Source organism: Panicum virgatum, chromosome 6K, assembly GCF_016808335.1.
Source record: "Panicum virgatum strain AP13 chromosome 6K, P.virgatum_v5, whole genome shotgun sequence".
Taxonomy (NCBI): Eukaryota; Viridiplantae; Streptophyta; class Magnoliopsida; order Poales; family Poaceae; genus Panicum; species Panicum virgatum.
In genome coordinates this window covers 48,209,183-48,232,394 of record NC_053141.1, presented here as the reverse complement: position 1 = coordinate 48,232,394, position 23,212 = coordinate 48,209,183, and the positions used below count along the sequence as shown (strand labels likewise).

At 50.8% G+C, this 23,212-nt stretch overlaps 2 protein-coding genes and 2 pseudogenes across 2 annotated transcripts; 3 read left to right on the top strand and 1 right to left on the bottom strand.

The window, feature by feature from the left end:
* The first annotated feature begins 899 nt into the window (after window positions 1–899).
* LOC120713131 lies at window positions 900–2,843 on the top strand (annotated as a pseudogene).
* A 1,429-nt stretch (window positions 2,844–4,272) lies between these two features.
* LOC120713130 (ABC transporter B family member 1-like) lies at window positions 4,273–11,058 on the bottom strand. The gene is made up of 4 exons (XM_039999125.1): window positions 10,340–11,058; window positions 9,291–10,250; window positions 8,393–8,622; window positions 4,273–7,018 (listed from the first exon to the last, which is right to left on the bottom strand). Exons 1-4 carry the CDS (start codon window positions 10,881–10,883, stop codon window positions 4,652–4,654), a joined length of 4,101 nt encoding a protein of 1,366 aa, XP_039855059.1. The 5' UTR covers window positions 10,884–11,058; the 3' UTR covers window positions 4,273–4,651.
* A 2,078-nt stretch (window positions 11,059–13,136) lies between these two features.
* LOC120713595 (AP2/ERF and B3 domain-containing protein Os01g0141000-like) lies at window positions 13,137–13,500 on the top strand. The gene is made up of 2 exons (XM_039999525.1): window positions 13,137–13,234; window positions 13,281–13,500. Exons 1-2 carry the CDS (start codon window positions 13,137–13,139, stop codon window positions 13,498–13,500), a joined length of 318 nt encoding a protein of 105 aa, XP_039855459.1.
* A 3,002-nt stretch (window positions 13,501–16,502) lies between these two features.
* On the top strand, window positions 16,503–20,007 carry LOC120713129 (annotated as a pseudogene).
* Window positions 20,008–23,212: the final 3,205 nt, after the last annotated feature.

The following is a 23,212-nucleotide window of genomic DNA, read 5'->3' as shown; positions in this document are numbered from 1 at the left end:
TTTTGCCTCCAAACCATTTGCTTTATTTATGATGAAAACCAGACCATAATCCACCAATTCTAAGCTCTAGCAATATTGCGCACTACTTGTATAGTTGTATAGCATCCTGATTCCATCCATGGATAATGTTACCTTCATGCTCATTGGAATTTGGAACCCGCTTCCTCTACATTTTTATTTCCCTTGAAACCCTTTTTCTACGCATAACCTGTCTAACCACTGCTGCTGTTTTTGTGTTTTGCCGTACAATCAACTTACATCCATGTTCATTTTATCCATTCTCAGTGCAGCGGCGCAGTTGTAGATGAACCTACCACACCTACATATAACATATGGACATGCCGTCTCGCTGCCAAGGAACCACAAGTCAACGATCACCTTCTGCTGCATAGTGTTGTATTGTCAGCTATGTTTTTGTACCATTCGAATTTTCGATACCTGCCCTGGTTACTGCCAGCCGTATGTACAAGAATAAGAATATGTTCTGTTGTGTAGTACACAAGTTAATGCAAATGTTCTTGTTGGGTGGATCATTTGCACGAACGGGTGGATCCTGCTTTTGATATAGTGAATACAAATCTGAACATTTGCATTATATTGATGGAATGACTTTAGGAGGAGTTGATGACAAAGAGATTTGGGCCTGCAATTGTTCAATCTTGTAGCTCCTGCCTTGATTATCTATTATCTATCTTTACCTACAGTATACCTGAAGGATTTACCTGTAATGAGACGAGAGTGTGGATGTGGATGTTATTAGTGGAGTAGTAGGCAATGCAGAATGAATGAATGACGTCGATGAATACTAAGTATTTTTGCACTTGTTTTGCTGCTGGGCTCCGGAAGGCCCATTTGGCCCAATGGGCTAGACAAAGGAAGGAATAAAACCTTTGCTTGCTGCTTGCTTGGCCCGCCCGTCGCCCTCTTCTTTCTTCCTCCCTGCATCTTCCTTCGTCTGTTCTGCTGCCAGACGAAAACCCTAGCCGCCGCCGCCGCCGCCGCAGATCATCTTGAGATGGGTGGCAAGTGCCCGCACCGCAAGGTCAAGAAGCGCCGCCTCTCTCACAAGACGGCGCGTCGTGGCAAGTTCCTCCTCAAGGCCGACGATGCCGTCTACGAGGAGCTCGTCAAGCTGGCCGACCAGGGGAAGGATGCCCAAGCCAAGGAGCTCCCCGTAGACGAGGACCTTCCCGGCATGGGACAGTTCTACTGCCTCCACTGCGAGTATGCTCTCCCCCCTTCAGCCGATCTACCGTCTGTTCTTCCCACTCGTAGCTATTTGTGATGAATCCTCTCGACTTGTTATATCGACTCAAAAAGTAGGGCGATTTCAGTTTGCTAGGGTTCCTTTGATGAAATTAGTTTTATGTGTGCAATTATATGCTGCTGCTGATTTCCACCCAGACTAGAAGCTCCCCTTTTTTTTGTTAATAATGTAGGCGAAATAAAACAGCGACTTTGAGTTCAGTATAGACTAAATTTAGATAGATTAGCGACTGTTGCAAGGAATTTAATAAGTTTGATTATTGGTGTCACTATGCTTGTGATAAACTGCAGTTCTCTTGCAAAAGTGCTATCATATAACACTTGTTATTTTTGGCTGCAGTCGTTACTTTGCAAGCGAGAGCGTGAAGGATGAGCACTACCGGTCAAAGCGCCACAAGAAAAGGTGATTCATCCCCCTTGTTCTAAGTCTACTTTGTAATTTTGTAACTATTACTCAGAGAGTAAGAATGAAAAATCTGGATTGAACACACGCTAGCCTTTCAGAGGCTACCCAGTTGAACGAAAACATTTGATTTATGCTTCCAGTGTGATGGACAAAATTGTGATTTGAGCTTGTTAGATGTGCCCTATTGCATGATTATTCTGAGCGGAAGTAAAAGCATGCTGCGAATTTATAAGATGTCCAAGGACCACATAGTTTGTATAGCTTGACAGAGCAATGCAATCAATCAGTTAGAACACTGTAATACAACAAGCTGCATGTAACCAGTTATTTAGAGCTGAATAAGTTGAAGACTTGAACGACCTTTCTGTTTGTCGGTGTGCATATCACGGACTGTAACTAAATAAGTCTTGGGGTCCTATGATAGTGACCTAAGATTGAAAGCAGGTATACTTAGATATTACCAGTCTGATGTTTCCACTGGCTGAACATGTGAAATATCTGATGTAGTAGGAAGGATTCCGTGGTTAGCATAATTTGATGAACTGTGGCGTCTTCTGTATATAATCATGACCTTTGGATGATTGCAGGGTGAAGGTAATGTCAGGACCAGCTCCACACGCAACTTGACGCGGAACTTGCTGCTGGAATGGGAATGCCTGACAATGGACTGAAGCTCATGTCCATGTGAAGGAACAAGGAACCTCTTGTTAGTACTTGTACCGTGTTTTTCTTGCTGTCATACATCTGAAGCTGCTTTGCTCGGTAGCTAATGGAGTTAGTAGATGGTGTTTAATGTCCAAGACTTGTTCTAAGAGAGGCTTCATCAGGATGAGAGGGTTTTTGGGAGGGTCAGCGGCGGTTAATGCCTGTATCATGAAATCAGTTTCATGATAATGTCTTGTATCGTTTGGCTGCAGATTGTGTGTTGTCTATGAAATAGAAGTTGGCTTTTACAGGCTATTTGGTTTGACGAACTCAAACTTTACAAGGTGTCGAGGTACCCTTAGCACACAGTGTGGTAGGGTTACTAGTTAGGTAACCTTGGTTATTCCATGTGTGTAATGAATGGTGGTACCATGAGTCAGACAGACGCTAGAGGTGGTACCAGGAACAGCAGCACTTGTCAGCTTCCATTCCCTGTGAAGATTTCCTAGATCCATTTGATTCTCTCCGTGACGGGTGTTTTGGCTGCTGTTGCCTCCTTTACCATTGGATGAGATGGGATGTCAGCTTCCATTCCCTGTGATGATTTCCCTTGATCCATTGGCAAGTTTATGCTCATTTCATGTTGGTTGGATTTGAGCTTGCTAATTGCTACTGTTGTGTATGATGTTTGTTGCCCCGCCTCCAATTGGACGGGACCAGAGGAAGAGATGTTGATCACAAACGTGGTGTGGTCCAAATGAAATGATGATGGATATTAGCAGCAGGAGCATGTCCGAGACATGAAAATCTTGCTTTGATCTCAAGCAATGTTCCCCCTATGTGTATCCACTAGAGTAGAAGGATAGCTCCATTCCATTTGGCTGTTGTTTCAGTTCAGATCTGTGCTCCGCAACACCACCAATGCAACTTGCTATTCCCTGAAAGCTACTGCTGGTTGCTGCGCCAATGAAAAAGGTTGCTTGGCTTTCTTTGACACATGGTACGTGGCCCAGAAAATTGTTGGAATGCCGGATGGCTCAGCTCTTGGGAGGATAGGCTGGCTCAGATTTGGCTCTTGGGAGGATGACTGTGAGCCTTCCACTGTACGGAGTAGATTTCATTTCATTCAGAAGGGATGGACCATTCAGTCGTATGCTGCTGGTGTCTGCGTTGCTGTTGGGGCACACAACTCAACTCGAGGCCTTGTTTGGCTCTAGGATTTTTTTCAGAAGTCCCTATCACATCAAAAGGAATCTTACTATTTTATAGTATTAAATAAAATCTGTTTATAAATGTTTTTTGACAGCTAAGTGCTTTTTCGCGAGACGAATCTAATGAGCCTAATTAATTCATAATTTGCTACAGTGATGCTACAGTAACCATTCGCTAATCATAGATTAAGATACCTCATTAGATTCGTCTCGCAGTTTAGCCCCAGGGTTCTGCAGTTAGTTTTATAATTAATATTTATTTAATACTTCTAAATACTAAAAAATCCTTAGGACTTTTTTGAAGTCCCTGTTTCTAAACACCCCCTAATCATGTGGGTGATGCCAAGGTGGAATTGGTTTGGCAGCTTTAACAAGTGGCCAACCGCCCAGTGCTCTCTATCTTCTACTGGTACTAGAACTGGATGGGAAGGAGTCACTAAAGGCCTGCCATTTTCCTACTCCTAATCCATTCGGCAATTTCTTGCATTGCACATGTGACACAGCCATCAAGTCAAACTCTGGGGCCCTGGCTTCCTGCAACCCTGCCTGCCCTTCTCTTCTTGTTCACATTCGGTCAGGCGAGCTCCATCGTGTCCGGCGATGCATGACTTGCAGGTCATACGCAGTTTCTGTGGGTCGGGACTGAAACGCGTGCTCAGCGCTCACTAGATCCCTGTCTCCCTGAAAAAGGATACTGCTGGTGCTAGGAGGCGTACAAGTTCAGCTGCTAACTAGGAGTGCTCAACGCAAATTCTGATTTTTTTTCTTTTCTTTTGAGCATGAAGCTATAAGTACATACTACTATATAGTAGTAGTAATTTGGAAGCTACTACATTACCTAGCTTGTCTATCTACTACTTATCTCTGAATTTCCCATCTCTGGCATGGTATATACTACTTCGTAAGTACTGTGTATATATAGTAGGGTCCTGCTGCTTCCGTTGCATATCTCAGTCCCAGCAAGCAGTGCCGATCATCATATCATAAATTTTTAAAAAAAAAGAAAGAAAGAAAACTGATATCCTAAATAAAACCTCAAGAGAATCATGAAATTGTACAGTTGAAGTGTCTCCTAGGCAGGAAGGCCTCAATGAATCAAGCTAGCAGGCAGGCAGGCAGCCTCCTAGCAGTCTCCTGTCCCGTTGGACGATGCCAACGACGAGGACGAGGGTCCACCAGCACCGGTGGTGAGCCGCTGCAGCTGCAGCATCCGCGCGTAGCAGCCGTCCGGGTGGTGCTTGAGCAGGTGCGCGTGCGAGCCCTGCTCCATCACCTTGCCGTCGTCGATGACGGCGATGGTGTGGGCGTTGCGCACGGTCGTGAGGCGGTGCGCGACGACGATGGTGGTGGTGCCGCGGCCGCCGGCCCCGGCCCCGGCCCCCGCGCGCTCCAGCGCCTCCTGCACGCAGCGCTCCGACTCTGCGTCCAGCGCGCTGGTGGCCTCGTCCAGCAGCAGGATGGGCGCCTGCCTCACCAGCGCGCGCGCGAGGGCGATCCGCTGCCGCTGGCCGCCCGACAGCTGCACCCCGCGCTCCCCGACCTGCGTCCGGTACCCCTCCGGCAGCGCCGAGATGAAACTGTGGGCGTTGGCCTGCGCCGCCGCCTCCAGCACCTCCGCCTCCGTCGCGCCCTCACGCCCGTAGGCGATGTTGTCGTGGATGCTCGCCGCGAACAGGCAGGGCTCCTGCGGCACCACCGCCATGGCGCGCCGCAGCGCCCGCAGGTTGTACTTGCGCACGTCCCTGCCGTCCAGGAGCACGCGCCCGGAGGTGGGCTCGTAGAAGCGCTGCACCAGCGCCAGCACGGAGCTCTTGCCGCACCCGCTCGGCCCCACCAGCGCCAGCGTCCTGCCGGCGCGCGCCCGGAGGCTCAGGTCCCGGAGCACCGGCACCTCCGGCCGCAACGGGTAGGCGAAGTCCACGTGCCGGAGCTCCACCTCGCCGCGCGGCCGCTCCGGCACGGGCGCCGCGTCCGCGTCGTCGGGCTCCACCTCCGTGCGCCGGTCGATGGTCTCGAACACGGAGCGCATGGCGCGGCCGCCCTTGACGAAGTCCGGGGCCAGCGTGAGCGTCTCGGCGGCGCCGTTGGCGGACACCATGAGCACCATGAAGACGCGGATGGCGCGCGAGAAGTCAGCGGCGCCGTGCTTCACCAGCCACGCCGCGTACCAGAGCCCCAGCGCATAGGACGCGTAGAGCAGGAACTGCGCGACGCCGTAGCCGCTGCCGGCGATCTGCCCCTTCCACACGCACCGCCGCAGCGGGCCGCGCAGGTTGGCCGCGAACAGCGCCGTGATCTTGCGCTCCGCGTTGAAGGCCGCCACGGTGCGCAGGTTGGCAACGGCCTCGCCGGCGATCTGCGTGGCCCTGGAGTGCGCGGCCTCGAGGTCCCCCGAGAAGCCCTGGAGGAACATCTTCTGCAGTACTGTGGCAGCGACGACGAGCGGGAAGACGGCCAGGAGCACCAGCGCGAGGCGCCACTGGAGGACGAAGCCGGCGGTGCAGGCGACGAGCAGCAGCGCCGAGTTCTGGACGATGATGGAGATGCGGTCCCCGATGGCGGAGCGCACGTTCTGGGCGTCGAGCGCGAGGCGGGCGGCGACGCGCGCGCTGGCGTTCTCGTCGGCGTCGAACCAGGCCATCTCGTTGCGGAGCACGGCGGCGAACATCCTCTCGCGCACGCGCTTGGTGAGGTTCTCGCCGACAGCGTCCCAGAACACGTGCTGCGCTGTGTTGAACACCAGCGCCGCAGACGACATGCCGATGAGGAGGTAGCAGTACCGGGCGATCTGGCGCTCCATGTAGCGCGGGTCCGGCGCGTAGTAGACGCTGAGCACGGCGCTGAGCACGTAGGCGAAGATGGCGCTGAAGGAGCCGCAGACCATGGAGCCCAGGGAGCCGAGCAGCGCATAGCCCCACTCGGGCGAGTTCATCCTGGCGAGGCGGAGGAAGGAGCTGGCGCCGGCGCGGAAGGCCATCGCCGGCTGATGATGCTGGTGGTGGTCGTGGATGGACAGGTCGGCGGTGGAGAAGTCGGAGAGGCGGCGCGAGTAGGGGGAGCGGCCGTAGGAGGAGTTGCGCGTCATGATGGGGGAGCTGACGGAGTTGCGGGCGCTGGAGGGCCGGGCGCTGCTCCGGCGGGCGTTGACGAGGGCGGCCTCGTGCGCCTGCTCCTGCATGCGGATGAGCTTGGCGTAGGTGGTGTGTTCCTGCATGAGCTCGTCGTGGGTGCCCATCTCGGAGACGGCGCCGCCCTGCAGCACGGCCACCAGGTCGGCCTTGCGGATGGTGGACAGCCGGTGGGCGATCACCAGGGTGGTGCGCCCGATCATGAAGCGGTCCAGCGCCTCCTGCACCAGCTTCTCCGACTCCGAGTCCAGCGCGCTGGTCGCCTCGTCCAGCAGCAGGATGGCCGGGTTCTTGAGCATGGCGCGCGCGATGGCGATGCGCTGCTTCTGACCGCCGGAGAGCTGCAGCCCGCGATCGCCGACCTGCCAGCCACCAAATTGACATCACTGACTGTCCTAGCAGCTACTGATCATACTACTACTCGTACTGTACAAAACAAGTGTAGTAGTATAATAATAATCATACAGTATATAGCAGCAAACAGAAGTGAATTGTTTATACTAGCCAAGTACTACTACTGATGACCGGACTGATTAGAGTGCTGTTTGACCACGCATGCATGATGGGGCATACAAATTAACAAGCCTTGCTTGCTTAGTTGCTTAGTGTGGAATCAAAGCATGAAAGCCATCTCCCCCATCACATGCGGAGTCAGCACAGCAGGATGGTGGTGGGTCAGTTTGGAATTGGATGGCCCATGCCCCCCGCTCATCTGCTACTGTCACAGTACTAGTACTACTATATTAGCTTTGATTTGATCTGATTTGATTAATCTAATCCCCTTTCCCAGATGAGATACCGATGTGATTAACTAACAACGAGACTGCCTGCCATTGACAGTAAAATACCACTACTTGTAGTAGTACTAAGCAAGCAGCAAGTCCGTCAGCATGGTGGGCAGGACAAGGAGAGGAGGAAGATGCCCCCCTGCCTTTGCCTACTACTCCTACTTTTACTTCAGGAGTGGAGGAGCAGGCCACACAGACAGACAAGCAGGGTGATTGGTTCTTCATTCTTGGGATCAAATCAAAATAATCATTCCACTTGACATTCCTCACAAAATGCCAACTTGGAATCTGTTTTACTTTGGATTCCTCCTATCCTATCTATCCTAGGATCGGAGCTCTACTTTCTTCTCTTCTACTCTACTCCCCCAGAGGCCAGAGCACAGCAGGATGATTGCTCTTGTTCTACACTACTAGCTGTTAATCAAATCTTTAAAAAAATACTAGATGTTAATAAATACTGCAGAGAAACCCATCAATCAATTAAATTTATCTGCCTCTGCAATCAGCAGCTAGTGGAGAAAATTGTGATCTAGTATAGAGCATGTTACTTGCCGGTAACCCGCAACAGCAACAGCAAATCTGATAGCAACAGCCTCGCCTCCTAACAACTGCCCTCCTCCCCTCCCTAGTGTCGTGAGTGCTGTGCTGCGCTGTGATGGACCCGACCCCATGCTGCTCATGTGCTGCTGCGGCCTAACGAAAGGAGCATAAACAGTGATCCAATCCCAGCATCTGAGGCACGAGCGCGACGCAAGAATGAACAAGAAACAATGGATGATGATATGCATGATGACATGGGGGAAAGCTGCAGCTAGCTGAAAGCAACCATGTCCACTGGTTCACAGTCACACGCTCTCTCTCTCTCTGTCTCTCTGTTATGGAGTGGATTACCGGAGATCCATTGGAGAAGAAAGAAATAAACAAACAACAGTTAGTTGTTCACTTCACCTGCGTGTCGTAGCCGTCGGGGAGCTTGATGATGAATGAGTGGGCGTTGGCCACCCTGGCCGCCTCCTCCATCTCCGCCTGCGTGGCGCTCTCGCTCTCCCGCCCCAGCAGCAGGTTCTCCTTGATGCTCGTCGCGAACAGCGTCGGCTCCTGCGCCACCAGGCCCATCTGCTGCCGGAGCCACCGGAGCTTGAGGCTCTTGAGATCATGCCCGTCCAGCAAGATCTGCCCTGCAAAGCCAAGTTGCATTGTTAGCATTTCAGTTTCTTTTCTTTCTCCTCGCTCTTCCACTTATATATGCATCAGAATTTCAGGCACTAATCCTTCCTATAGTCAGTCAGTCAGTCAGGTCAGTCAAGAATGGCATGTGCGATGCGAGGCCACAGTAGCATCTTGCCAGGCAATAGTAGTACTAGTAGTTTTCTAGTAGACTTTTTTTTTTGCCAACCTATAGCTGTGCTATGACTATGACTGAACAAGAGCACCCAATGACTACTTGACGAGCAGCAGGCAGGCAGCAGCCCATGAGGCCGGCAAGCTGCCTCTGCTGCCTTCAAGCATTCACTTCACTTTCTTGTTTGTTGCGTTGCGTTGCATCGCAGATTTGCAATTGCACAGTGGAAGCTTCTTCCTCTTCCATTCGCTCCACCACCCAGCAATGGCGCAATTTGGCAATGCTGATGACTGGGGCGATTGGCAACTGAATGAAATACTGTCAAGGCAGTGTTGAGTCCAACAACATGAATGAATATTCCATACCTTTTTTAATACAAAATTAACCCGGCCTCTATATTATTCACAGGTTATAAATATATACGTTATAAGAATTTTTAGAATCTATAAGGGAAAGCTCAAATGAGTGAGGAATTAATTTGGCAAAACAAGAGAAAAGCTATACCTGCGGTTGGGTCGTAGAACCTCTCGATGAGCGACACCACCGTGCTCTTCCCGGAGCCGGAGCTCCCCACCAGCGCGATGGTCTTCCCGGCCGGCACGCTCAGCGAGAAGCCGCGCAGGATGGGCACGTCCGGCCGCGACGGGTACGCGAAGTCCACGCCCCGCATCTCCACCCGCCCCGTCACCGCCTCCAGCTCCACGCCCTCGCCGCCGTCGCCGTCCCGCGAGATCCCCGGCTCGTGGTCGATGATGCGGAAGATGTTGGCGGCCGCCACGCGCGCCTTGGCGAAGGCGGCCATGCTCGGCGCCGACTGCCCGAGGGCCAGGCCGCCGATCATGACGGAGAACATGGTGGCGATGGCGAGGCCCCCGTTGGTGCGGCGGGCGCGCACCAGGTGGCCGCCGTACCAGAGCAGCAGCCCGTAGCAGCAGAAGACGGTGAAGTAGGTGCCGCCCAGGCCGATCCCCTTGGCGAAGCCGCTGCGGTAGCCGATCCGCTGCGCCACGGCGAGCGCCGCTGAGTAGGCCCGCATGGCGCGGTCCTCGCCGACGAAGGCCTGCACGATCCGTACCTGCGCCAGCGCCTGCTCGGCGATGCTGCTGGCGTTGGAGAGCGCGTCCTGGCTCCGGGAGGAGAGCTTGGCGAGCGCGGCGGCGCTGAGGCCCCCGATGACGGCGATGAGCGGGACGACGGCGAGCGTGACGAGCGCGAGCTGCCAGGCGGCGGTGAAGCCGACGACGAAGCCGGCGACGAAGGTGGCCATGTAGTGGATGAGGTTGCCGAGCTTCTCGCTGATGGCGTCCTGCACGACGACGGCGTCGGCGTTGATGGCGTAGATGACGTCGGAGGTGCGGACGCCGGTGTCGAAGAAGGAGACGTCCTGGCGGAGGGCGGCGTCGAGGTAGCGGATCCGCATCTGGGTGGACTGGCGCTCGCCGGTCCACATCCAGCAAGAGATCTCTGTGGAAATGGGTTGGGTTGGGTTGGTGATTGATCCGACCCCCACGCAAGGCAAGATGGAATGGAATGGAATCGAATCGAATTGGTACCTGCCCATGAGGATGCCCAGATTGCTGCCCCGACGACGAGGAAGTAGAAGGCGTACTTGACGACGAGGCGGACCATGGTGTCCGGGTCGTCGGCGTGGGAGCCGAACGAGTCGACGAGGTCGGCGAAGAAGCGGAGGAACACGGGGAGCGAGCAGCCGTGGACGAGCGCGCCCAGGGTGCCGACGAGCATGAGCACGCAGTCGAGGCCGTCGGCGAAGCGGAAGAGGTCGCGCAGGGCGGCCGGCGGGGTGGGTTGCTTCTTCTTCTTCTCCTTGTTCATCATGGCGGCGTCGATGTTACTGGATGGCCTGGCATTGGAAGGCTGCTCGATCTCCAGAGGAGGCGGAGGAGGAGCAGCAGCAGGGGGTGTGGATTGGGATTGCTCTGCTGCTTCTCCTTGCTGTGCTAGCAAGCCAGATTGGGATGGGGAGGGCAGGTGGAAGGCCTCGAGCTCCGGGCGCGCCCACTCGTCGGCGGCATGGTGCGCGCCGAGGACGACGACGCGCGCCCTGATCTCCTCCGGGTCGGCAGCGGCGCTGGACATTAATCCACCTCGGCACTCGGCAGCAGGGGCAGAGCAGAGCAGAGCAGCTGAAGAGGGCCGCTTCAGCAAGTCAGGGAATCCCGATTGCGCTGGGTGGGGGGGATTGGAAGCGGCCTAATACTGCCTGCCTCTCCCTCTCTGCTCTTTGTCCTCTTCTTATAATGGCCGCCCTGCCCTGCCCTGCTTGGATGGCCTTGGGATTGGATTGGAGAAGAGACCTCAGCTGCGTATGCTTGCTCCCGGGTTTGTACTCGACGACTAGTGGAGTACTGTGGTAGGGTAGACTACCCGTACCGAGCTGCACGGCTGCGTTTTTTTAGATTATAAAAAAAGTTCAGGTTTTCATCATGCGAAACAACGACTTCGGTCGTGTTTAGTTGGTGAAAAATTGTTAGTTTTGATACTATAGCATATTTCGTTGTTATTTGAAAAATAATATTTAATTATTGATTAATTAAGTTTAAAAGATTCGTCTCGTGCTAGTCAGTTAGACTGTGTAATTAGTTATTTTTTAACTGCATTTAATGCTTTGTGCATATGTCCAAATATTCGATGGGACGGAGACTATAATTTTTTTTTAGAATTAAACAGAGTCTACATCTAAATTACATCATCTATGAAAAATTTTACAAATAAACTTTATTTATTATAGTATGTATACAAAATTTCTTTGTAGCACCAGGTGTGCTCCTAACCAAATGGGCCCTAGAATCTATAGGCCCCGTTTAGTTCGTGAAAATGTTTGGATTTTGACACTATAATACTTTTGTTGTTATTTAACAAATAATATTTAATTATGGATTAATTAAGTTTAAAAAATTCATCTCGTGCTAATCAGTTAGACTGTGTCATTAGTTATTTTTTAATTATATTTAATACTTCATATATGTGTTGAAAAATTCAATGTGATGAGTAATGTAAAATTTTTTTTGCAAACTAAACGGGGCCTCGAACTCGGAGAAGACGGAAGGAAGGTGCTGGCATCGAGGCTCTCCAACAGACAGACAGGGCAGAGCTAGCACTGGAGTCGATTGGAGGGAGGATCCTTCTCCTCCAAGCCAGAGGAATGAAGCCATGCACGGATGCTGCCTGGATGTAATCGCCATTGCCGAGCATGCTTGGTGCCAGAATTTACCAACTGTTAGGGCATTTTCAAGAGCCTAGCAATAATATTAGCTAAATTTAGGAATTTGGAGGCCAGCTAAACAATAAAAAAGCTTCCCAAACTGCCAATCTTCCCAACAGACTCTCTAAATCTATTATACTGCTAGTGGACCCCACGTGTCATCCTCCCTTCTTATCTTCTTCCTTCCCCTCCTGTCTCTCCCCTCCCCCAAATCGAGCTCCATCACGGTCTCGGTCTGCCGGAGGCGCGCGTCCCCATGGCGCTCCTCTGCCGCGGCCGGTCGTGGGCGACGAGCAAGCCAGGTCGCGCGGGGATGGCGTGGGACGGCGACGCGCGCGTCCCCATGGCGCTCCTCTGCCGCGGCCGGTCGTGGGCGACGAGCAAGCCAGGTCGCGCGGGGATGGCGTGGGACGGCGACGCCGGCGTCGGACGTCTGGGCGATGCTGGATGGCGCGGGACGGCGGGGACGTCAGTGGCGCCGGCGCCGTTGAGCGACGTTGGGGGGCGGTGGCGCCGGAGAGCAACGTCAGGGGTGGCGGCGCCGGCGAGGAACATCTCAGTGCAGTGGACGAGGGTGGCCGCCTGGTCGAGTCGGAGGCTCGGAGCACGCCGAGATCTCCTCTTGCGCCGCCCTCGTCTTGCTGCCGTGAAACGCAACTCCATGTTGACATTGCTGTCGAGAGGACTGATGCAAGCTAGCTACTCGGTCGTCCCTCACATGACAAACAAGAAGCATATCAGGGCGCCGCATCCACCGGCGGCGTCGGACGTCTGGGCGATGCTGGATGGCGCGGGACGGCGGGGACGTCAGTGGCGCCGGCGCCGTTGAGCGACGTTGGGGGGCGGTGGCGCCGGAGAGCAACGTCAGGGGTGGCGGCGCCGGCGAGGAACATCTCAGTGCAGTGGACGAGGGTGGCCGCCTGGTCGAGTCGGAGGCTCGGAGCACGCCGAGATCTCCTCTTGCGCCGCCCTCGTCTTGCTGCCGTGAAACGCAACTCCATGTTGACATTGCTGTCGAGAGGACTGATGCAAGCTAGCTACTCGGTCGTCCCTCACATGACAAACAAGAAGCATATCAGGGCGCCGCATCCACCGGCGGCGTGGTCTGTGCGCCTGAGCTCGCCGTCATGTCGACGTCGTCGTCGACGCAGGAGGCGGAGCAGGACTGGATGCCCAGCGACGAGGCCGCGGCGGCGTCGCCGCGAGCGCGGTCGTCGCCATCGCGGTACAAGGGCGTGGTGCCGCAGCCCAACGGGCGGTGGGGCGCGCAGATCTACGAGCGCCACGCGCGCGTCTGGCTCGGCACGTTCGCGGACGAGGCGGCGACCGCGCGCCTACGACGTGGCGGCGCTCCGCTTCCGCGGCCGCGGCGGCGCCGTCAACTTCCCCAGCCCCGCCGACGCGGCCGAGATGGCGTTCCTCGCCGCGCGGCCCAAGGCCGAGGTCATCGACATGCTGCGGAAGCACACCTACGACGACGAGCTCCGGTAGGCGCTGCGCTCCAGCGGTGCCTGTGTCGGTGGCCCGTGAGGGCAGCCGACGGCGGCCTGGGAGCGCCAGCGTCGCCGCTCGTGCCCGACATGGTCTGCACTCTGGGTCCATGGAAAATCAGAGGAGAGGGAGGGCGGTCCCATCCATACGGTAGGAGGAGGATGGCGAGTGGGATCCGTTCGAGAGAAGTAGATAGCGCAGAACTCGGGATAGCTCGGAGGATAGCGAGAGGAGCGATATACAGAAGCTGTTGGATCCAGTTTTCATTATATTCTTGCTATTTTACCGATGCACTTTACTTTAAAGAAGCTGTTGGATGGAGTTACTCTTAGGAAGAGAACGAGGAGTTGTATGAACAAAGCCAAGCAGCGCATAGGGTTGGGTTGACGGCCCAGCAGGTCAGGCTGCAGCATGCAGTGCAGCCATGAAGATCGAGGGATTAAAATACAAAAATGAGTCGTCGTCCATCGGTCGTCGATCGCCCCCCGCCGTCACATCCATCACTTGCTGTAGTGCAGGCTTGTGCAGTTTGGTCAATGCAGTGCAATGTGGACGCGCCTGATTATTCTTAACATCGATCACTGTGCTGCGGTGCGCTGCGCACATCGATCCAACCGAGGCTTGGACCCCAAGACATGCCTGCCTGGGACCAATACTCTTGCAGTCCGGCTGCCAGGCCAGTTCAAAAAAAAATTTCTAGTCACTTCGAATTTTTGTTATATACATGGAGCATTAAATATAGTTAAAAAATAATTAATTACACAGTCTAACTGATTAGCGCGAGATGAATCTTTTAAATCTAATTAGTTTATGATTGAACATTATTTATCAAATAATAATAAAATGTGCTACAGTACCAAAACCCAAATTTTTTCGCAAACTAAACTCAGCCGAACCGCCGTGAACTGGACCGACCAGCTGATGACTGTTTTTCTTAATATATATATATATATATAACGTAACCTTTCTTTGATTGTGCAAGTATTGATGTAAGGAGTACTAGCTTAATTTTGGCCAAAGATCGATCTCTGCGCGCGCATTGTACTGACAGACTAGTACTGTAGCTTGCTATCTGACTGCCTGCACAAAAAGCAAGCGACTGAACTGAACTGGTGGTGGCATTGGTATGTGCAGTGCAGTGGGCGACTAGCTTTTGACTGGACGAGAAAAAATGCTATATATCAAGTGTTTAATTACGAATCAATCTACTGGAGTATGTATACATTGTCCATGAAATTATATATTAATCACTGTACATATACAATCAAAATTTATACGCTTGCGTGCATACATCAGTACATATGGTGTGTTGATCTGCAGCTACCTACTACAGTACGTACGTTGCTTATTATTAATTAATAAGAGTAGTAGTTGTTGTCATCTCGCTCCAAAGCATATTAATCCATACACTAGCAGCTTCATTGATCGTTTAAATTTAATTACGGGCCGGGTGATACATACATACTATACTCCACAATTAAAGCCGCGCCGCAGCTAGTCAATAATCTTGGTTTGTCTGCTTGTCACATGACAGCAGCACTAACTGAAACTGCTTTCTTGTTGTTAACAACTAATCAAACCGTATCATGCATCCACCTCTGGTGACTGATGAGGTCGTAGAACAAATAAAATTAAATTAAATTAAATAGGGAACGAAGGCCTGCCTGATTGATGATCGATGAGACAATATATATATATGGGCACGCACTAAGTAAGTGGCTCTGATGGCCTGCATCTGCAGCCAGCATATGAGCCTCACTCCCTTGCTTTATTTATTTGTTGCCCATGCATTTTCAGCTGTTACTACTTTATTTGTCTTTCTCATGCGTGCATCCTTCGATTAATTATATCATATATAGTAGCTAGGCTAATAAATTAAGAAAATAAAGTTTGACAGCACTACTACTGCATGCACTTTTAATTTCGAATCTACAACATCCGAGTGTTTTTTCTATCCAGTTTCAATCAATTTTCCAAACCAATAGGGTGAAGACACGTGGCTTGGACGGTATAGAAAATTTGAGTGACGATATGCTACCTTAAAATTAATCGATTGTTAGCAAAGGATGCGCCATAAAAAATTGACTGAAAATTTTATCTGTGTCAGTCAATTAAATAACACAAACAATCTGAAACATGAACAAGATGAAGAAGCTAATGGGACAAGGATGAACAAAACATTAAGTTCTTGGTCTTACAACACAATACAAAAATACTAATTTGATTCCATCTGACCTAAGAAATATAACATGTACGGAACAAAAAATAAAAGAAAATTTAACATTGATAACACATACAGGTCAGTAGTTCATCGCACGAACACTAACTATGGTGGATCAAAATACAAAGGAATATTTCCAACGTAGTTTAGCAACAACATGTGGATCAAAATAAGTAGGAAAAAAATAATTTTATGGTGCTATGGAAAAAACGGATAAACATAAAAATGTTGAACTCCTTTATCTTGTCAAAATCAAATCATCATCCCTGATCCCCACAGCCATGCACACTTACTGGCCAAATCCCTCACCCTCACAAGGGCCACATAAGGATGGTGGGCTGGGCTGCAAAAATCAGCATAGGAAGCAAGAATCAACTTTGTTGCCTGCCTTCCCTTGGTGCTTGCTTGTGACTCCAGTGGAGTATATTTAGACTTGCACCTACCGACCTTTCTTCACGCCAAAGCGCGCGGATCGCGTACTCTAGAGCTAGCTAGGTGCAAAAACTTTTACATGAATTGACCTTTATGTACACCAACGTGCATCCTGCATAAATTGATCAAATCGAAGGGTTTCTCATGTCATAAAAACGTACTTGGACAAAAATATCGAAATGTCATATTTTTTTTTATGCATTGGTCCAAGTTTCACCAAGCAGAATAGCCAACGAAAGGCCCATTTGATTTGCTGCATAGGCCCCCAGTTAGCTAATAAGTACAGTACTCGTAGTAGGGAGAAGAGAAGTCCACAAAGCCCACAAAAACAAAAGTCTGTCGTGTCAGTCAGGTGGAGGTTTGAGTAGCAGAGTTCTCTGCCTTCCCGTCTGCTAGTGCTCGTGCCAGCTTCTTCTTCCCCCGCCTGGCCACTCTTCCCGATTCTTCTCTACCATTCTTCCTCCGCCCTCCACCTCCGCTCCCGCCCAACTGCTCAAGCCAAGGATCATCATGGTCTCCGACGCCAGCAAGAAGAAGGCCGCGCAGAAGAAGGCCGCCGCCGCAGCCAAGAGGGGAGCCAAGGCACCCGTCGCCCCTTCCTCCTCCTCCTCCTCCTCCAAGGGAGCAGCTGCAGCTGCAGCGCCGCCCAAGTCCATCAATGCCGTCGCCGCGCTCAACCTCTCCGATCGCACCTGCACCGGCGTCCTCGCCTCCCACCCGCTCTCCAGAGACATCCACGTGAGCAACCCCATCTCTGTCTTCCTCGTTTGCTGCCGCCTCAAATTCTCAACAACTTCGGCCACCCATATCCATACATGTTATTCCTGTCTGCATCGTTACACTTCCAATTTTGAATTAGATCTGTGTCAATATATGCTCTCTGGTTTTAGAAAAAAAAGGGGCACACAAGCATTTCATTTTTGTATTATTCTCTTCCCTTTCAAATATCGGTAGGCAAATCTGTTGAGAACATAGGAGTTTATTCAGATATGTGCTGATCTGAATAAACTCCTATATCCTCAATAAATTGAACTTCATGTAGGTCAATAGGTAATTCATGTTCATGGTTGTACCCATGCTTTTTGGGTAAAGCCTAGTACATGCCAAGAACTCCAGTAATCGCCTCTAAATCAGACACTCCAACTACTAAATGGGAGGTTGCATCTATTCTTTAGAGCAACTCCTGGGGCTACCTCTATTTTTTTAGGGGCTTCCAAATTTACTTCAACTCCAGCAATAACCTTTAATTCTTAATTATAATAGAGGGTTCCCTAGAGATCCCCTAGGAATGGAGGAGGAGGAAGGGATCTAGAGGCCTCCTCAAAATAGAGGGCCTAGTAGAGGGTCTACTGGAGTGCCTCTTTTTTCGTTTAACCCTCTAAACTTGAGATAGAAGGCTCTGGGCACCAGCCCCCTTTATTAAGTGAAGCACTCATGAGGGAATATTTACATACTGCCTTTCATTTTGGTCGTTTCATTTAACGCTTCGATAACTGATGATCACCTAATGAACCTAACACGATCGTCTGAATGTTGCAGATAGAGTCTCTTTCGTTAACGTTTCATGGCCACGACCTTATTGTGGATTCTGAGTTAGAGCTCAACTATGGGAGGTACAAATATAATACCATCACTTGTACCCATTCAGTTATGACCAAGTGTGCAGCTCGAGCACACCATTGACAGTTTTAATTGGCCTCAGGCGTTACGGTTTACTTGGACTAAATGGATGTGGAAAATCTACTCTTCTCACAGCAATAGGTTGCAGAGAACTCCCAATCCCTGACCACATGGACATATACCATCTCACCCGTGAGATTGAGGCTTCAGACATGTCCGCACTGCAAGCTGTTGTTAGTTGCGATGAAGAAAGGGTGAAGTTGGAGAATGAAGCTGAAATTTTGGCTGCACAGGTCAGCTCTCGAACTCCCTCCCACAATTGTTATCTTCACACACCCTTTTCTTCTCTATATCCTGCCTTGCTGCTGTGGATAGAAATTCCATAAGAAAACTAGGTTTTATGTGGATAGAAATTTAATTTTTAAATGAATGGAAATTCCATAAGAAAACTAGGTTTTAGGTGGATAGAAATTTAGTCCTCACCTTGTAACTATTGTGAACTGAAACCTACTTATGTAGTCCAAATCTCATTTACATAATGACTTGCAGCTTCCGTGTGCATCATAGTCATAGCCTTATCGGCACATGTGGTGGCACGTGGTATGACATATACTAATACAACTTGGTTTCCAATATAAGTAGCTGAGTTCTTCCAAAGATAAGATATCATGCCGATTAACTTGCCTGTGTTTTCTGATGTATCACCCAACGTGATGCCACTGCTACACATCCTGTTGAGCTTACATGATTTTTAACAATTTGATTATGCTTCCTCATGGCATCTATACTTTACCTGTAGAGTGATTATTAAACAAGCTATTGAAATCCCAAATACCTGCAGAAAGGTCTTTCAAGGCACATTGTTTCGGTGAACTCGTTGCTCAGTTGGACTAATTCGTTACGCTTACTTGCAGATCTCGAGGCATGTGTCTGGTTGGAAGAGACGCTAAAGAAATTTGATCGCATACTTGTGGTCATATCGCATTCCCAGGACTTTCTGAATGGAGTTTGCACAAACATCATCCATATGCAGAACAAGAAGCCCAAGTTATACACTGGGAATTATGACCAGTACGTTCAGACCCGGTGCGAGCTTGAAGAGAATCAGATGAAGCAGTACAGATGGGAGCAGGAGCAGATTGCTTCAATGAAGGTGTACATTGCACGGTTTGGACATGGGTCTGCAAAGCTTGCACACCAGGCTCAGAGCAAGGAGAAGACTCTCGCAAATATGGAGCGTGGTGGGCTCACGGAGAAGGTTGTGAGGGACAGGATACTGGTTTTCCGCTTCACAAATGTTGGCAAGCTTCCACCGCCGGTGCTGCAGTTTGTCGATGTCACATTTGGGTACACCCCGGATAATCTGCTATACAAGAAGTTTGACTTTGGTGTTGATCTGGACTCTAGAATTGCACTGGTTGGTCCCAATGGAGCAGGGAAGAGCACCCTTCTGAAGCTGATGACAGGTGAGCTGGCTCCATTGGATGGTATGGTGAGGCGGCACAATCACCTGCGTATTGCACAGTTCCATCAGCATCTGGCGGAGAAGCTGGACCTGGACATGTCGGCCCTGCAGTACATGATGAAGGAGTACCCGGGGAACGAAGAAGAGAGGATGAGAGCTGCAGTTGGCAAGTTCGGGTTGTCGGGGAAGGCTCAGGTGATGCCGATGAGGAATCTATCGGATGGGCAGAGGAGCCGTGTCATCTTTGCGTGGCTGGCATACAGGCAGCCACAACTACTGCTACTGGACGAGCCGACGAACCATCTTGATATCGAGACCATCGACTCCCTAGCGGAGGCGCTGAACGAGTGGGACGGCGGTGTGGTCCTGGTGAGCCATGACTTCAGGCTGATAAACCAGGTTGCTCATGAGATCTGGGTGTGTGAGAACCAGGCGGTGACAAGGTGGGAAGGCGATATCATGGATTTCAAGGAACACTTGAGGACCAAGGCTGGTTTATTATCTGTCTGATTCAGGAATTAATTGTTCTGCCGTGCCTTGGTTTCTTCTTTATCGAATCGATCTCTTGTGTATAGTATACTAGCACAGATGACAGAGACCACCCGGTGCAATGCAGTTATATATGATGGAGTACGTATCTAGCTATTATATAGTGTGTAACTGCAGAAACAGTGATCCAGTTACGATGTAGTATATATCTGGTATATATGACAGACAGATTATCCGAACGAAATGATTATATATGAGTTTATTTTTTCTTTATAATCAAAATAATGTGCTAGCTACAAGCAGTTCCAGTGGATCCGTTGCTGACTGTTTTTTTACTCCCCCCAAAAATTGAGGGGAGCTACGGCGGGCAAGCTGCAAGCCTGAACGATGTATTATGAGGTGTGGCAAATCACAGATTACAACAGCAACTGTTAGCGCAGCACAACACAAGAGGAAAAAATTGAAGACACAGCTCAGCAAGACTACAGAAATGAGAAAGACTACAGAAGGACTGAAGGAGGAAGGAGAAAGACTACAGGAGGAGGAACACGGCTCTCCAAAATAGCCAAAGGCTAAGACCTGCACCGGCCGAAGGCAAACCACCAATCTCCACTGAGCACTGCAACCAAGCAACATACTTGCCAGCTTCGCAAGGACCAAATGCGCTAACCACCACCCCTCGTAGCTACGCCTCGCCGCTGCCACCCTCCACCGTCCAACAAGGGAAGGAAGCCTCGAAGGAATGAGGGACCGCCACAACGGAAGGGGACTAAAGATAGGGGAGAACACTGATCATAGCTTCAACGGAAACCCCGATCTCCCTTCAAGCTAATGGCAGCACCTTTCGTAGCATATCCGGGTTCCTGTCTGCCGCCATCCAAAGCCCAACAAGGGGAGGAAGCCTCAAGGAGGGAGGACCGGCAACAAGGAGTGCCCGACATTTGATTTGATGAGACCACAAACAAGGAGAGCAGAGATGAAGAAGAGCTAGAAGCGGGCTGTTATCGCCATAAATTAAGGTTAATTTATGGGCCGAAAGCAAGATGGACTTAAAACAGAAGATTAATAAGGCTTGGAAATCGGCTCCTGCGTGAGCATTTGGGCCACATGGGCCATGCATCTTTAGATTTAGTTCAAGATTAGAGATAGAGTCCGATCGGGACAAGATTAGTTTAGATTGTTTCCCAAGTCTCCGGACTATAAATATGTACCTTATGTTATTCATGAAAAAAGGGGAACGTCATCACGTCTCGCAAACAACAACTCTCGGCGCATCGCCACCCCTAATCTTAGGGTTTCATCCAAGTAAGCGTCATGCTGCCCTGATCGCTTCTTGCGATCAGGGCAATGTTGTTCTTGCTTTTACCTTGGTATTACTCGTACTGAAGCGTTTTTTATGGCGAGTAATGCTAGTTATCCTGATGTTCGTAGCACGACCTTTAGTAGATCTATCGTGCTTTTGTTGCTTATCATCTACGAATATCATGTTGTCTTTCCGCGATCACGTCATCATCTTATACTAATTCTTGTTGCATAGGGTTAGCTGCATAAAGGCAACGCTCTGCTTCTTTTCCATCTAGTAGATCTAATATGTTACAGTTTGCTCTTGTACACAAGAGTTGGCGTAATATCTATTAGATTAGGCCTTGCAAACGGGTTGGATGATCCGGTGGCGTATTAGATACTCTTTCTTAGCCTTGATAGGGATTGTTCCGGGAATCGGCTCTTGCTAGTTCTTAGGCCTCTGTTTTTTGTTATGGTTTAGTTATCTGTTGTGTTCATTAGGCCCAGTCACGTGTAGGATGTTCCGATCTAGCAGTGGAGCTTTTACCGTCGTGGATTAGATTAGTTAAATTTAATTGAAGCAGCTTTACAGTTATTTGCTTTACTCATCTATATCTGGATAGATGCAGATCCAATTTGACACCGGGACTCGATCGGCTCTTTAAAGCCGATGTAAGAGTCGTCCCGGGGAGCCGACCACGGCTCGGACTTATGTTTCCACGTGTTTGTGTATGCAGGCAAATCGTCGCAAGCACGTTCGCACCTTCCTGATCAGGTATAGGTCAGGTGGCACGCCCTGCGTCTTCACAAGCCGCGGCGTGTGCTGGAATTGCGGGCCGTCGATGAGGGAGCAGTGCCTGCCAGCGCCCCGGTGACCTCCCGGCTCTTCATGTTGCCTGTCGCTGCTCGCCGGTGGGTTTCGACCGACAACAAATTCTGGCACGCCCGGTGGGACCTTCATCAACAACAACGCCCACCGCAGAGATGGTAGGAGCTCAGGACCAAGCACCGGTTCCGCCGGTCACCAAACCTGTCACGTATGAAGAACTGACTCAGGAGCACAAGCAGAAATACGGTGAGGTCAAAGCTCAGTTCGAAGCCGATCTCATCGGCTCTTTTGAGAGGACCCGCAACCATGGCATCAGGTGGAAGGGGTTCTCACCAGAGGGTGCTCTTGACAACGTTGATCTGTCCGTGCCTTCAGAGGAGCGCACCAGGGCCCTACGCCAGGAGATGAACTACATGGTGGCTCACACACTTCATCGGCACTTAGAAAGCCTGGTGAACGAGCTTGAGCGCGTGGCACATCGCGTTGTCCAGGAGGTAATCAAGAACCAGTACTCCCCATCGGGACTAACTCTGGGGAGTCACAGGGGGGGAAGCTGCTCTGCAATCTAGGCCGCCAGTGTCCTACTCGCTCGCGGCAGCAGGACAGCAGAGTTCGCCGATGTATGTCATCCACAAGATCGGCGGTGATCCTGGAGAAGGCCAGTTCTTGACCGAGCCACCCAAGGAGATCCCGCATGGCTACACGTGCGCATATATTCCTAACAGCGTCAGTCCAACACGCTCGGTGCAGTTGGTAAACCCAGGAGCTTCTGGAGCAGATGCGGAGAAACAAGCGTGGCTGGCAAAGTACGCTACTGGGCCGAGTGCTGAGCCATCGGCCCCAGGAGTTCTTAGTATGGAGCAGGTCAGTGAAATACTGAGAGACCAGTTTGGCATCCTGCCCAAGAGAAAAGCGATCGGCTATTCCAAGCCGTATCCAAGTGACTACGACTTGATCCCATTGCCACCCAAGTATCGGCTCCCTGAGTTCACCAAGTTCAACGTGTCAGAAGGAGCCAGCTCCATTGAGCATGTGAGCCGATACTTAACGCAGCTTGGGATGATCTCGGTATCAGATCCTCTGAGGGTCCGGTTCTTCGGCCAATCTCTTACAGGCCCAGCTTTTGGATGGTACGCGTCATTGGCTCCAGATTCGATTCGAACTTGGAGGCAGCTGGAAGATCAGTTCCATACCCAGTATCACTCAGAGGCTGCTGAAGCTGGGATTGTCGACCTCGCCCAAGTCAGGCAGAAGCGAGGAGAGACTGTATCAGAATACATACAACATTTCAGAGAGGTCAAGAACCGATGCTACTCATCACGCATCACGGAAAAGGAGGCAGTCGGTCTGGCAGTTCTGGGACTCGCTAAGC